Source organism: Aspergillus pseudonomiae (assembly GCF_009193645.1).
Source record: "Aspergillus pseudonomiae strain CBS 119388 unplaced genomic scaffold BDV37scaffold_25, whole genome shotgun sequence".
Lineage (NCBI taxonomy): Eukaryota > Fungi > Ascomycota > Eurotiomycetes > Eurotiales > Aspergillaceae > Aspergillus > Aspergillus pseudonomiae.
Window position 1 is genome coordinate 203,279 of NW_022476017.1, and position 14,440 is coordinate 217,718.

General features: G+C 47.6%; 4 protein-coding genes across 4 annotated transcripts; all 4 read right to left on the reverse strand.

The window, feature by feature from the left end:
* Window positions 1–283: 283 nt before the first annotated feature.
* On the reverse strand, window positions 284–3,347 carry BDV37DRAFT_98000 (serine/threonine-protein kinase). The gene is made up of 9 exons (XM_032091525.1): window positions 3,083–3,347; window positions 2,623–2,931; window positions 2,408–2,530; window positions 2,238–2,349; window positions 1,956–2,160; window positions 1,724–1,879; window positions 1,219–1,673; window positions 1,133–1,162; window positions 284–1,072 (listed from the first exon to the last, which is right to left on the reverse strand). The coding sequence occupies exons 2-9, from the start codon at window positions 2,663–2,665 to the stop codon at window positions 496–498; spliced, it is 1,701 nt and encodes a 566-aa protein (XP_031942484.1). The 5' UTR covers window positions 2,666–2,931; window positions 3,083–3,347; the 3' UTR covers window positions 284–495.
* A 3,533-nt stretch (window positions 3,348–6,880) lies between these two features.
* On the reverse strand, window positions 6,881–8,311 carry BDV37DRAFT_282120 (putative FAD dependent oxidoreductase; the record flags this gene model as incomplete). Its single annotated transcript, XM_032086971.1, has 1 exon — window positions 6,881–8,311. The coding sequence occupies one exon, from the start codon at window positions 8,309–8,311 to the stop codon at window positions 6,881–6,883; it is 1,431 nt and encodes a 476-aa protein (XP_031942485.1).
* A 435-nt stretch (window positions 8,312–8,746) lies between these two features.
* BDV37DRAFT_245892 (putative SNF2 family helicase/ATPase) lies at window positions 8,747–12,757 on the reverse strand. Its single transcript, XM_032081697.1, has 3 exons — window positions 12,674–12,757; window positions 9,425–12,572; window positions 8,747–9,359 (listed from the first exon to the last, which is right to left on the reverse strand). Exons 2-3 carry the CDS (start codon window positions 12,422–12,424, stop codon window positions 8,934–8,936), a joined length of 3,426 nt encoding a protein of 1,141 aa, XP_031942486.1. The 5' UTR covers window positions 12,425–12,572; window positions 12,674–12,757; the 3' UTR covers window positions 8,747–8,933.
* Window positions 12,758–12,970: 213 nt separating this feature from the next.
* Window positions 12,971–14,325, reverse strand: BDV37DRAFT_98098 (SIR2 family NAD-dependent protein deacylase). Its single transcript, XM_032091526.1, has 2 exons — window positions 13,844–14,325; window positions 12,971–13,773 (listed from the first exon to the last, which is right to left on the reverse strand). Exons 1-2 carry the CDS (start codon window positions 14,172–14,174, stop codon window positions 13,145–13,147), a joined length of 960 nt encoding a protein of 319 aa, XP_031942487.1. The 5' UTR covers window positions 14,175–14,325; the 3' UTR covers window positions 12,971–13,144.
* Between the last annotated feature and the right edge of the window lie 115 nt (window positions 14,326–14,440).

Here is a 14,440-nt window from a genome sequence, read left to right on the forward strand (position 1 = left end):
CGCGGCCCAGGGCTCATACCGTCTTGGGGTCCAAAAATGTGAAAACATGAAGACGCCAACTGCACGGTCATCAATTCAGTCACCCTTTCGTGGCATGTTGATGCATTGCCAGGCGATGTTAAATGCGAGGGATTAGAAGAGAGAACCAGCAGAACAGTGGTTCATGAGTCTTGCCGCTGAGAGGTTTTTTGTTTTTGTGTATCGCCAAATTTTCAATATTGTTAATTTTGTTCACCTGACCTCGGAATCTCAAACGCGACGGCCGGAATTGCCAGGCGAGACATCGCAAGATATATTGCATTAGACGCCATGATGCGACCAATCTTAGTTGGGCCAGCCAGTGGTGCAACATGTCAGCGATCTGTTCAATGCTGTAAGAGGAGGGGGATTCCATTTCGACAGGCCGATGCTTGCCCGGCTGGCTCAAGAGTCGAGGCCGACGGAAGGCAAGGCGCGTCATGTCGCCCCTGCAACTTAAATTGATCCATGTCCTCCTCAGCTAATGATCTGTCTAGCTCCTTCTTTGCCCAGAACACCTGGCTCCTGTGGCTTTGGACTCCTGTCACGGCCCTTCTTCCGGCTCAGGAAGGACAGCATTCCGCTGTTCGAGGATTTTCCTTTGATAGAACCGGCATCATAACCTTCGGCTGGGAGGGTCGAGCTTTGATCAGCCAATTCACTCCAACTGCCTGCTTCCTCGAGCACCATCTGCACACCACCACCTTTGCTTGTTTTCCGTGTTGCTCCCCTCGGACGACCAGGCACAGGGTTGGGGTTGGTTGGGGGGAGATTGTTGGCCGCAGGGTGAGGCTGGGGATGGAATGGACGATGGAACTGTGGGGCTGGTGAGGGTGGCGGCTGTGGGTGGGAGGTGGGAGAGGTAGGAGCATTGTTCGGGATAGAATCCTGATGATCCACGGTCTCACCGTGGGGTGACGGTGTTTCAGGCTGAGTCAGTCGGCTCACTGACCCATCATTGTTGCGCAAGGGAGGCGAGTTTCTCGAAGAATCGGTCTGCGAATACTGTCGGGAGTGCGTCGAGCCAGTTGGGGGAAGGCAGTCTTCGGGGTTCCTAGGTAATTGTCAGTAATTAGGATGGTTCGTTCTCGCGCATACTTCTCCCTTCACTCACTTCGACGCTGCAATAGCTTCCGCGGCATTTCTGTGACCGGTTAGCGGGATTCACATTTCATATACACTTTGCGCTAGATAACGTACCCTTGGAAAGTCACGGTCGTGTAATCAAATGGCTCGAACATAGTTTCAATCAGACGGTGAAGCTCATCTTCTCTGATTTCCTTCGCTGTAGCGTCTTCTCTTAATTCTGCTCGTGGTTTCTGTCGGCGAGCTCTGGCCTCGAGTGGCGCCTCCTCAAGAAGCAACTCCTCCAGATCATATGTGGCGTCAAAGTTTGTCTTATCGCTAGAGGGCCTGAACACAGGCGGGACTTCCTTGCGCTCAAGCGCTACAAAATCGATTTCAGCGAAGAAGGGGTGAGAGATAAAACTCTCCCAACTGGAGGCGCCAATCCGTTTGCTTCGGTCCTTCTCCATGAATGCACCCATCGCTCGCAAACATGGAACCGAGACTGCCGGATTAGTGACATAGTACTTCGGCTGGGCTTTCTTTATGTTTTCGCTTAATACGTCCTGGCTACGACCTTCAAATGGTCGCTTGCGGGTTGTTAGCTCTGATCCAGGTTACAGAACACGCTTCAACAAACCTTGTTGTAGATACATTCGTAGAACGTTACACCCAGGGACCACCAGTCGACTTCGCAATAGTATCCGCCGCCCTCGTATACTTCGGGCGCAAGATATGCCAGGGTCCCCGATTTACTAGTGAGAGGCTTTCCGGGACGAAAGTCCGAAGCCACATTCTGCAGTGAAAACAATATGTTAGTTTCCTATAGTACTGCAATGCAAGGGTTCAGGTCGGCCAGGAGGATAACATACGAAATCAGCCAAGTGGACGTGTCCTTCGGAGTCCAGGAGCACATTGTCCGGCTTCACGTCCCGATGAATGATGCCTTGCGAGTGGATATATCTCAGAGCACACCCGAGTTCAGCCGCCCAAAAGCGCACTGCTTCTTCTGTAAAGCATTTCCTTGAGATGTGGAACCGTAGATCACCACCATTCATTAGATCCACCACGATATAACTTCTTAAGTATCAGCAACATGGCAAGGGTGGGGGCGGAGGGGAAAAATTGCGTGAAAGGACTGCTGCAAGACGCACATATACTCTATATCTTGGAAGCTGTATCTTAAGTTGCACAGGAATGGGTGGTTCAAATGCTCGAGCATTCTCCGTTCACGGATAATATTCCGTACACTTTCCGACCGAACCACTGCAGAAGAAATACATCAGTCAAGGCAAGATGGATCGGAAAAACCTTAGGTGCATACCTTCTTCTTTTCGGATGTATTTGAGCGCAAATGTCAACCCGGTATCCTTTTTCTCCACGATACGAACCTTTCCGAAAGCACCTTTCCCGACCACTCGAAGTAATCGGAATTGGTTCAGGTTGACTGTTGCCCCCCTGCTGTCAGCGTGATATCCGAACAGAAAATCAAACCCATTGTTGTCGGTTTCAATGGACGAGCGGGCAACATAAACGTACCTTCATCGGTGGAGCACACCGGCTTCCCCTGCGAATTCCCCATTGAGAAAGTTGTGTGACGACAGAGGCTAGAAAGAGTTCGTCGGAGTAACTTCAGACCACATCCCACACGAGCCTAGTACTTATTGTATGCGTCGGCGTAGCACAAGTTCGGCTTTATGTATTCGACTGTCGGCGGAATCGGAATGAAAAGACAAGAGAGAGGCGAGTCTGAGGGAAGGCAATGAAAAGACGGACCGGCCGAAATGACGAGGCGAGGTGAAGGGGCTGTATTAAGTAGAAAACAGACGGAGTCTAGTTGAATCAGATCTATAGTTCCCGAGACATCAGTATTAGCCCGCAAACGAAGCATCGCCAAGTTATGTAGAGGCTGCTGCGCCCGAATGATACGGGGAAACGTGGGCGGAGGGGCTCAATTTCCAGACTTGCCCGGAAACAATATTTTGCAGATAAAACATACCCTCAGTAAGATGCAATGGCTTCGGAAATCAGAGAAATTCCTTAGACAGACACTGCGTCCAAAGCTCGGAGGTGAAGCAGGACGTGCGTGAGGCGGAGAGAGGACTGAGGAGAGGCGATTTTGGTGGATTGAAGCAAGACGACGTGAGAGAGAGAGCGGCAGCCCCTAAAACGGAGTAGTTTGATAGTTAGTAACCTTAAAGCCTTCCGTCAGAGAAAAAGCGAACGGGCCGCATGTTTAGGTCGTGTTCTTTTTCTTTTTCCCTATATTATTTATTTATTTATTTTCGCTTTTTTCTTATTCTTGTGATTAATATTCCTTTGAGAATTCTAAAGTTTACTTCTGACCCTTGATTGATGAGGATTCAAATCATCCGATATTATTAAATCTATTTTTTTGTGTTATGTTTCTGGAATAGATAAACTTAAAAGAACTACCAGATACGGGGAATTAACATGACCAGGCTTCTCCTCTTCTTTTCTTTTCCTTCCTTCAGTTTTCTTTTTCTCTTTCCAGTTTTCTTTTTTTTTTGTTCTTTCTTCTGTTTCATTTCTGACCCAGCGCAATGCAGGTAGACTAATAGTTCTTCACGGGGACGAAAAGGAATACTACGAGACGAAATCAAATGGGGCCGAGGGCCAGGATTAAGCTATGGCTTAGTCTGCTCGGAAAAGTCCAATCGAATAGTGGCAAAAATATCCCAGGAGAAGGCGGTCTGAAAGAAAAAGAGTCGTAATGCTTGTACTCCAGAGTGGGTTTTTTGGGGAGTACTATCAGAACCTCAGTAGGAGCGATGATAAAACAGGACGGTTAACGTGAATTAGGAAAGGAATAGCGATACTAAGTGTCGAACTACTGGCTTAGTGGCGGCGTGATGGCCAGCCAGACGTCCAGGAGAAGTGCCGCATGGGCCCACGAGGGAAACACGCCGTCGAAGGAGAAAGTGGGCGGCGTAAGGAGTAGAATGGGTGTATCGGTGGAGATGGTGATGGGGTGCAGAAGGAAGACAAAATAACAAACTAATGCAGCACTTACTACTAAGTAGGGGGAACTCCGATAGTATATCGCCTTTCAAATAGTTCTATACCACCATAATCGTATATACGTACTAGTTAGTAGTGATACTAACTCATCCTATCCATGGTAATAGTAAACACTGAGTCACCCCAAGGTACATACTCCCTTCGCTAGTACACAAGCGAAGTATGTCTGGGTATCTAGTCGTACAAAGATGCAAGGAAGGATCGATTTCAGTACTACCTTGATGAGGAGCAAGAACAGAGTATCTGAAGCATTTGCCGCTCTTATGGCGATTTGGAATGGGCTCACCTGAACATTGCGTAACCGCCTCTCCAACGATATTTGTGATATTTGATCGTAAAAATATATAGTTAATCAACTTCTCTTTGCTTTACTAATTCTCCGTGGTTTCCAGAACCAAAAGTATATATATCCTTAGGAGTCTTGATCATCGGCCAACATGCACAATGTTATCTGTTCCCCAAGAGATCACTCACAAAGATCCCTCGCCCGCCCTCCCCACACGCCCACGACATTTCCCGACCAGCGAGGACTGACCTGTCAACTTGCTATTTGACACTTTCTTTTGACAAAATTTGGCATGACCGAGCACGTTGAGAACCAGTCCCAAGGACTTTGGGGGAAATATCTACCTAATCCATATCCCAGGCGTGGCTTTGTCTCGTGGCCGCCACGTTTTTGATGGACTGCATAAGGGAGTCTTGTGTGTCCATTGGGAATTCAGGGCTTCTCTTCCGAGTCCACCAGAAGGAGCATAGTCGAACACGATTGCTCGTTGTTCTCCGTTGACAGGAATCTGCCGTGCAAAGGCCTACCGGCGTAGGACAAAGGACTCTCTCAACTCCCACGGCGAATTTTCCATTGGACCAGGCGGGGGTAATGCCAGCCGAAATGGAGGTGGGATATCCCTGCTGCGTTACTAAAAGGCATCTTGCAGATCATCAATATTGATTTCCGGAGTTACATGAGATCCTGGTCCGCAATCCTTCATTTCTTTTTTTATACTGCGACTAGTCAATAGGCACAGTGACTACAGTACGCGCTCGGCCAACAGTTACCGAGAGAGAGCGAGATATGAATAGACGAAAATCTGCGAGGTATATTAAATTATATTTGGGATTATTTTTAATATCGAACAGGGTCACACATAGATAGAATGAAACCTTAACAAACCATGGATGGACATAATACCGTGCCCTAATCTTTCCTTCCCCAATCCCGCATCCCCAGACAGAGATAACCCCTACAGAGAAATTCAAAAGGACACCAAACACCCCCAAATGATTGTCGCCAGGGAATAATAATAATACGATTAAATAATGAAAATAATAATAGAAGGAACGCATAGCTCCAAGGATCCGCTCTGGGATTGGAGCGGGGCCCGACAATCCCCACCACCAAAGCGCCTTAACTCTTTAGCCCATCGATGGCAGTGGATCCGCCATTTCGCTGCTCATCCAGTTTCGTCTCGCCAACGGCGCAGATCCTATTCTATCTAATTTGGCACTCCGAGCTCTAGACAAGACTAACCACCTTGGTGACGCTCACAGACGCAGGGGACCGGACAAATAAGGCTGCACCTCCGACGCGAAGCGTCTTGGCTCTCCAGATGTCTCCAGTCCCGATTGACGACAGGTTTGAGAAAAGCGCGAGAGAGTTTGATGCTGATCATTACAGTGTCATTCGGTGAATCGCAATTTAAAATCCTTCATTTCGGGCTTAGTATCTTACGGAGAGGGGCCTTTGGGGGGGCTCTATATTTAAACCCACTAGCTTTATGTAGTGATATGCATAGTCAGAGTGGGAGTTCATGGACGTGGGATTCGTATTACATTTCTGACGTCTCATAAGCCTCCTGAATCTCAGCCGCTGTGGAAGAGATGTAAAAGAAAAAAAAAAAAGAAAAGAAAAGAAAAAAGAAAAACGAAGAAGCGGTGACTAGTACAATGTAAGGTATGCATTCTTTTCAAATTCTAGTGGCTCTTCCTGTTCTAGTCATTTTCTTCTCAGCTTTCTAGAATTCAGTTCCATGCATGCAGCTCGCCTGCAGTAACCCTGTAAGGGGGTTGCGACGCCGATTAAACATTTCAGATCTCATCCGGCCGAGCTGGCTGAATGAACACCGCAGACATCTGACTAACGACGTTACAATCTAACTACTCTCCTATCGACTAGCCTTGCGAAGCGTATCCTTGATTTCAGCTTGGCCTTCTCGTTTGCCTTTTTTTTTCTTTTTTTTTTTTTTTTTTGGCTTTTTCTCCCCTTTGCCTTCGGAAAATGAGCCCAGAATTGCCAGCCACGATAAATCCCACACCAACCTAATCGAACCAGTGTCCAGGCACTCCCCAGAAGGAAGAAAGAGACCTATCAAGCCTAGAACTACTCTGCAAGTGAATTTAGTTCAAATCATCTAGCCTTTAACTTAGTCTCAGCATCAAGGCCGATCATTGACCAATGGAAACTGGAGACTTTGGTTCTAGGTTTACTTTTGAGTTGGGATACTCGGGATGTGATGCATCTCCTACATGATTCGGCCGTGGTGTATGCGAAGGAGTCACTTCTGGATGTACAATCAAAGATCCTTTCCAACCCTAAAAAACTAAAAACTAAAGTAAGGATGGGTACGTGGCCCGCCAGTGTTCTAAGTCACATGTAAGGACTAGACCACTCCATGAACAAACTATCTGATACACCAGCGTTCGCACGCTCAGATCGACAGATCATTCACGAGAATAGACCACATCAAACATGTCCCAATCAAACAAAATGCTTCAATAAGAGCTTCTCAGTAAAGCCCCAGATGAGATGGCTCTCGTGTGCGGTCAATGCCGCCCCGGTATAATAAGTCCCGCGATGTCCCTGAAGCGCATCCAACTTTCTATAAAACCCATCCCGAATCGCCTGCACAGGCACAGTAAGCTCGTATGGAGAATGAGATCTGAATGCAACAATTTCTGGCTCTGTCACGGTGACATTGGGGTGCCGAATCCGTAAGACACTATTCACGATGTCCTTTTTCACGTCTTCGGTGTGCATGAAGGTGGAGCTGCCGTATAATACCCAATTCAAACCTGGCACACTGGTGTTAATTAAGTTATATACACCTGGAAGGATGGGAAGGTTATATGGCGAGTCATATGCATTGTTTTGGATAGATTGTGCACTGTGATATATATTTCTTATCACACTCGAATACCAAAAGGTGCCGGTGAACTGTGCGAAGATTTCCCTTTCAGTTCTATCAAGGTCAAACGGTATAAGATTCTCGATCGTCTGTGGGACTGCTATGAGTATTTTCTTTGCGTGGATCAGCTCCTGTCCCGACGGGGTTTGGACCAAGATATAGCAGGAATTGTCTATCTTGCTAAGTTTGCGCATGGCGCCGATGACCCTGCTCTTGTAAAGCACGTCGCCACCCAATTCTTTCTCTGCTGCTCTGTATAATACGCTGTTGTCATTCATTGGATAGTCGAGCAAGCCGTGTTGGAGTTCATAGATGAAATCAAGAGAGAACATCCTTAAAATGTATAGCGTGGGCTTCAGCAGGTGGTCTCCGAAGCCTGCAGTATACCCTGCAATAAAACGTACAATGGCGTCGATCTTGTATTTGGCTGCAAACTCTCCAAAGGGGAGAAGGAGATCCTCAGGTATGGGGTCAGGGAGGTTATAATATTCATCTTTGAGGAACGGATATTTGGCCAACTGCGCCTTGTAATTCTCCATTGCAATTCTTATTTCCGGGTCATCGCTCGGGATGGTGATGGGTTTTAAGGTGATGGGCTCTCCAGTCGTGAAGTCCACGTTCTCGCTCTGGTTCGTAAGATAGATCTTATTGACCAGAGAGATGTTGAAGTGGGAGAAGTAGTCCGTCACCACGCTCTTGTGGTGAAAGCTTCTCACACCATATGGCACTGCAGTTCCAGAAGCAGGGTCAAAGTAAGTATTTGAATGGCCTCCAAGCCTGTCCTGTTTCTCGATGACAACAAGACTCTGGCCCAACTGTCGCAGGCGGATGGCGGCATATGTGCCTGCTGACCCACCCCCTATGACGGCCACATCACGCTCGAGGATACCAAGCTGGTCGAGTGAGAATGGTTCATGTTTTGAATCGGATTGAGTCGCATCGGCCATTGTACCAATTAGGCACATGGCGACGATTGATGCAAATGCCTGAAAGATGAGGTGCATGATGTCTGAACCATTCGACAGAGCCACATATGGTACAGATTGGCCGTTGAGCGACTGGGACTGACATGGTCTTTATAGATCCAGCGTATACCTCCATCTCACATCAGTTCTGCATGAAGCAACGTGGAGACATTTGTTTGAGTAAGTAGGTATGACAATGAACAGCTAATACTTCATTCCAAAAGCTAAAGAGACCAATCGGAAGTTTTTGCAAACTTATATTGCTTCTTCTGAGATTTTCTCAGGCCAAGTATCCATGCCAATGTCTATATTTAAGTTCGGTTCTTGTCCAGCCTGCTGATGTTGCATCGGTTTTTAATTCGCTGACTTGGTTCAAAAATCTAAGTTCAAAACTCGAAGGCAACGATCACTCAACAAGGTCTTCGAAGAACTTGGTAGTCCGGAGAATAATGAGAGGTTCATCAAAGTATAATTGTTTCCAGAAAGCACGTCTAATCACTTGGACGCCAAGAAAAGCCTCAATAAAATCCAACACCTTATAGCAAGACTTTAAAACTGGTCATATCCAACACCCTATCCAATTGGTCCCCATCGTGAAATTGCATCGTCTGCTTTATGCGCCTTGTCCCGGATCTCAAGCTCCAGAACACGATCTGTGCATTTACCACCGTCTTCCAAAGACCGAATCTTCGCCCCTGGGCCCTCCCCGTTTCTCTGGCTGCCGGCTTCGATCGCGTGAGCTGGAGTGTGATGCCTGCGTCCTCGGTCTGTCAGAGGACTGAGAATTTGAAGAGTTGCTTTCATCGGCGGTGCTTAATAATCGTGTGGATTGTGTAAGGTCGATGTTGCCACGTTCCCCTGTGAAGCGTGATTCCGCATCCCGGCCGAAGAGGGCCATCATGTCGTTCATGGTAAGCTTGGCTGCAGCAGTCTTGCCCTCGATGGTGACATTAGCGAGCTCACGCTTGCGCTCTTGAAGGTTAATAATTCGCTCTTCAACTGTATCCTTAACAATAAGTTTGTAGATCTTGACATCGACAGTTTGGTTTAGACGATGGACACGGTCAATAGCTTGTTCCTCAACGAACTAAGTAGATCAGAGTCAGTCACAATGGTAGGCATAAGACTGTTAGCATTAGGTGAAGAACATACAGGATTCCAGAACGGCTCCAAAATAACCACCCGACTGGCCGCCGTAAGATTCAGTCCCAGTGCACCAGCTCGCAAACTACAAAGTAAGACTCTTGTCCCACTATTGTTCCTCAGTTTGTTCAGACTGGCCTCTCTGAGGTCATTTCGCATACCACCATCATAACGTGCAAATCCAATGCCCGCGCGCTGAAGGAACGGTTCAATCTTGTCCAACATTGACGTAAAGACCGAGAATACGATGAATTTGTAGTCCGCAGACTCTCGCCTGAGGATTTTCATGAGATGTCGGATCTTTGTTGAAGGAAGCACCTGGTTGTCATCATCGCCAGGATTAAGATAAATGTCGTCTTCATCCGACTCATTAGCCTGTTTTCTCGCGGCCATACGGTTGCGGGTTGGCGACTCAGGGCCACCTTCATCGTCCGAGTCAGTTTCAGAGTCTTCTGAGCCGAGCCAATCGCCACCTCCTTCTGCATCTTCGTCATCCGATCCCCCAGCCTTTCCAAGATCTGGTACCGTACGTTGATCTTCGGGGACGAGCCATTCGCCATCGTCTTCTTCATCGTCGCTATCCACGACAACCTTTCTATTTCTTCGGGACCGTGCAAGTTGAGCCCCTGATCTCCGATTTGAGGGTGATTCCGTAAGGTCCACAACTTCTCGCTCTGAATAACGCTTTTTCTTGTCGCTGTGATTACCGGCGAAACTAACGTTCAGATCTGTCTCACACTCACCGCACCTGCTAGCACCGGCTTCTGTCTCTTTTTGGCTCAACTCGGCTTGGCAAATATCGCACTTCTTCGAGACAACACTGAGAGCACCGAAGAGATCCGCCATACTGTCCAGATCATCCTGTTTCCCGGCTGCGGGTTGGCTTCCCGAGGTACCATTCTGCAGAAGAATATCTTTATCCTTAGCAAGGTCGCTTTTCACCAAGTCTGGATGGTTACAGGACTGTCGGAGACGTAATAGCAGTACCAATGCGCCTGCGTAGTCGAGCTTAGAGCCACCCATCATCTTTTCAAGGCTATTGTCCGTTCGCTGCTCGAGGCGCTTGTAGAAGTTCAGCTCACCCGGTGTAAACTCTGCCGAAACCTTGATCACCTCTCGCTTGACGATGTGGAAGCCAGATGATTTTTTCTGCCCGCCATCGGATGCTGCTTCGTTGGGTTTGAGGTTATTATTGAGTTTCAAGACATCCTTAGTGCGCCGCTTCATAAAAGCCTTCAGCACAACTTGTAGACGCTCGATCGCGAGGGCCCCACGCCCATTGGCTAGGGGCTTAGTAATTTGTTCTTTCCAGGCTGCTAGATCGTTATATGGTTTGATCCGGAGGAACTTGATCAAACTTTGCAACTCGTCAAGATTGTTCTGCATAGGAGTTCCGGTCAAGCACCATCGATACTCAGCGTCTAAAGCGCAAGCAGATTGAGTTGCTTTTGCATTCCGATTCTTAATAGTGTGGGCTTCATCCAAAATGATTCGGTACCAGTAGACGGAGAAGATACCGGATTTCTTGTTCTTTTTGTCGATGGCGCCGTGTTCAGACGTCAGAGTACCATATGTTGTAATCACAACATCGTAATCTTCAAGATTGTCTGTCGCTTTTGTTCGAGTATTCCCATGATAAACACATACACGAAGCCTATGGGATGCCTCGACCTTGTCGGCGATTTCGGCCTCCCACTGTTTGATTAATGCTAATGGAGCAACAACCAAAGTTGACTTGCTTAACCCGGGGGGTAGCTTCGAAGTATCCTTTCCTCCATCGTTTTCGGAGTCATTGCCACTGTTATCGTCTTCTTCACAATCAATAATGCGCCGGCGCCCGTCTTTGGGTTTCCGGTTTGTGAGCATCAAGGTTATGGCTTGAACGGTCTTTCCAAGACCCATGTCGTCTGCGAGGATTCCACCCTTCGGAAGCACACCCTTAGTCTTGCTATTACCAATTTCCTTGTCCCGCATCCAGTTCACTCCCTCTCGTTGATGGGGCAGTAGTTTGACTTTTAAGCCCTCTACTGTGCCATCGTCTTCATCTTCATCTTCCTCTTCTTCCTCGTCCTCCTCTTCTTCTTCGCCATCTTCGTTTTCCGATCCAAGGTCTCCGGTGACAACGTGTTTATCCTGAATCTTTGTTTGTTCTTCGACTGCTTCTCTGTCGGTAGTATCCTCGCTGGATCGATCGGCCTCGGTGTCTTCAGTGCAGGACTCATTAACAGTAACCCCTTGCAATTGAGCGGCTAGATCATCTATTTCGGAGCTTTCCTTATTCTTGTTGATTTGTGTCTCGGCCTTCTTATTTTTATCCTTATTCTTCTTGTTCTTGTTCTTCTTCTTGTTCTTTGATTTGGAATCTTGCTTTTCATCTTCGTCTTCAAAGGCTCCCTCTAGAAGAGCTTTGATATTTTCATTTGCCTTGGCTGTGTCAACATAACCGTTCACATCCATTGACCCAAAACCGACATTGCGCGATCGGGAGCTGGGCGTGAAGCCGCCCTCGCCAGTCAGATCGACAAAGTTCCGAAGGTTCTTCGATGCGTTCGACACCTTAACCGCAGAGGCATTCGAGGCGAAAAAGGTTTTGGGGGCCCGTGGTGTGTTAAAAGTGAAATTTTCCGGGCGTTTGATTACGACAACATCGTCGTTGACAGGGCGAGAAAACCGAGAGTTGTTGTAGGCTGACGGACGAACGGGCTTAAAAGGGTCAAAGGGTTCGGCGCGTCTGGGAGTTGAGACTGCAACACCTGGTGTCGTAGGTGGCCGATGACTATGGAAGGGTGCACCTGGTCGCTGCTGTTGTTGAGGTCTGTGGTGCTCCGGCCGAGGCCTGTTCTGTTTAGGGATGTTGAAAGGGTGATTGGATTGATGGTTTTGAGGGCGCCCCCCGCCTAACGGTGAGGGCTTTCCAAACTCTGGCTGATTGGAAACGTGACGGTGGGGTTGATCTTTCGGCTTTCCTGGAGTTATCGGATTCAACGGGTTTTCACTTTCTTTAGCCATCTTGAATACTTGATGGAGGGGTTTCCTCTGAGGTGTCTATGTAGGTAGGCTGCCGAGGTAGTCTGTGAATTTTATGACGAATTCTGCGAGATGAAAAGAAAAGGTGTACTGTTTCACCAATGTTGGATTTTCTCAAACATTCTTAGATCTGATCGTAGGGATGGAACAATTATTAGCACGACTCTTCAGGCCATCGGAGAATTTCCCCACACTGTGGGGTTTTATATTAGAATAACTTCATACACATACTGTCATTAGATCTTGAGAATCGTTCATGCCATAACAAAGGAGCTATAATTATTTCCAAGGCTGACTGAGTGGGGGCGGGGTTGCTAGAGAAGTTGATGTTGAGGCTGCGAATGTTGTTCAGTGCCCATGCCACATTTATCGATAGCGCTAACGCGCTAGTTTTGTTTTGGTAGAACTTTTGCCCCGGCAACCAGTCGCCCCAGGGCCTGATATTTTGCTGAGTATGATCAATGACAACACAAGTGAATCTCTTACAAAGTTTTCGAGCAAAGTATAAAGGCTAGAACTACATATCAAGGACTGCTATGGAGTAGGTATTTGGTCGTCCCTCTTTTTCTAATAGTAAACAACTGGGGGGAGTACTATAACAAGCAAACATAGCCCTGAGAGTTGTATATTTAAGCTATAACTGGAGCCATTGAGTGTATTAGTTTGGCGGACGATCCTACCGACAATTCTCCATAATGCCAATCAGATCTCCCCAATCGTTTCCTTCAAAATTTCTGGAACGATGGTACCTGCATCGCCTTTGAAGAACCAATCACCTGGCTTTAATCCTGAAGATCCTACATCGTTCCGATCCATGTTGACCACCGCAACCCTAGCGCCTCTCGCCCTAGCCTTATCAACATAGCCTGCAGCAGGGTATACCCTGGAGCTTGTACCAATCACTAGTATCAGATCGATCGGACCAGACCTCATCCAGCTATCCACCACGTTGAGGGTTTGTGACGGCAAGCTCTCTCCAAACCACACCACCCCGGGTCGAAGGAGTCCATCTTTGCACTCTGGGCAATGTGGAAGGACATCAGGGCTCAGCCGCGCCAGTGGAACTCGGTCATCAGAAATGTCAACTTCTTCACCTTCCGGTATGCCTAACGCATTATATACAGACTTCGAAGCTTCCTCGCCCGTCTTATCATCCGTCGATGGCTTGGGCTCTGGAGCATTCTTTGGTATCGCGAGAGCAGGAACTATTGGATCAGTGAAGTCGTTTTCACGGGAGTAGCTGCAGTAGAAAGACGTGCATTTAACGGTGAAGAGGGAACCGTGGAGAAGGTGAAGCTGGGATAATGGGTGATCTGCTCGTTGTGAGAGACCTGTAGACAGATTATTTCATTAGTTGACCATGTGAGGTCGATAGGCAGTGTAGCGAAGGTCAGGACTTGCCGTCGACGTTTTGCGACAATGTAATAAAGTTCTTATTTCTTTTAGCAAGCTCTGCTAACGCATAATGTGCGCGATTCGGTTCTGCTTTTAGCGCCATATGTCTCCGATAATTATAAAACTGCCACACAAGGTCTGGATTGGCATCGAATGCTTCGGGCGTCGCCAGCTCAGTCGCATCGTAGGTTCGCCATAAACCGCCAGCTCCTCTAAATGTTGGAAGCCCCGATGAGGCTGAGATGCCAGCTCCTAGAAGTGCGAGTATACGTTTACATCCTTTTAGGTACTCCGAAAATGTCCTAAGATCAGCTGCGGGAATAGCTGACGGAGCCATAGCGGGGTGTTGATAATGACTGCGACGGACGTTTTCTTGTACCCCGCAACAGATGTACGAGAAAGGTAATAGAAATAGCGGGTGATATACTAATATATACTCATATATGTATCAAAGAAAAAATAGAAACATGTACACGGCCACGATGGGCAAAGAAAGATGAGTATTGGTTTGGATGCAATGTTGATGTTTAAATAATGACGTTAGTCCTTCCCGTAGTGCGTGGCATTTGAACCATCAGACGGCTTGAGCTCAGACCTCGTAAG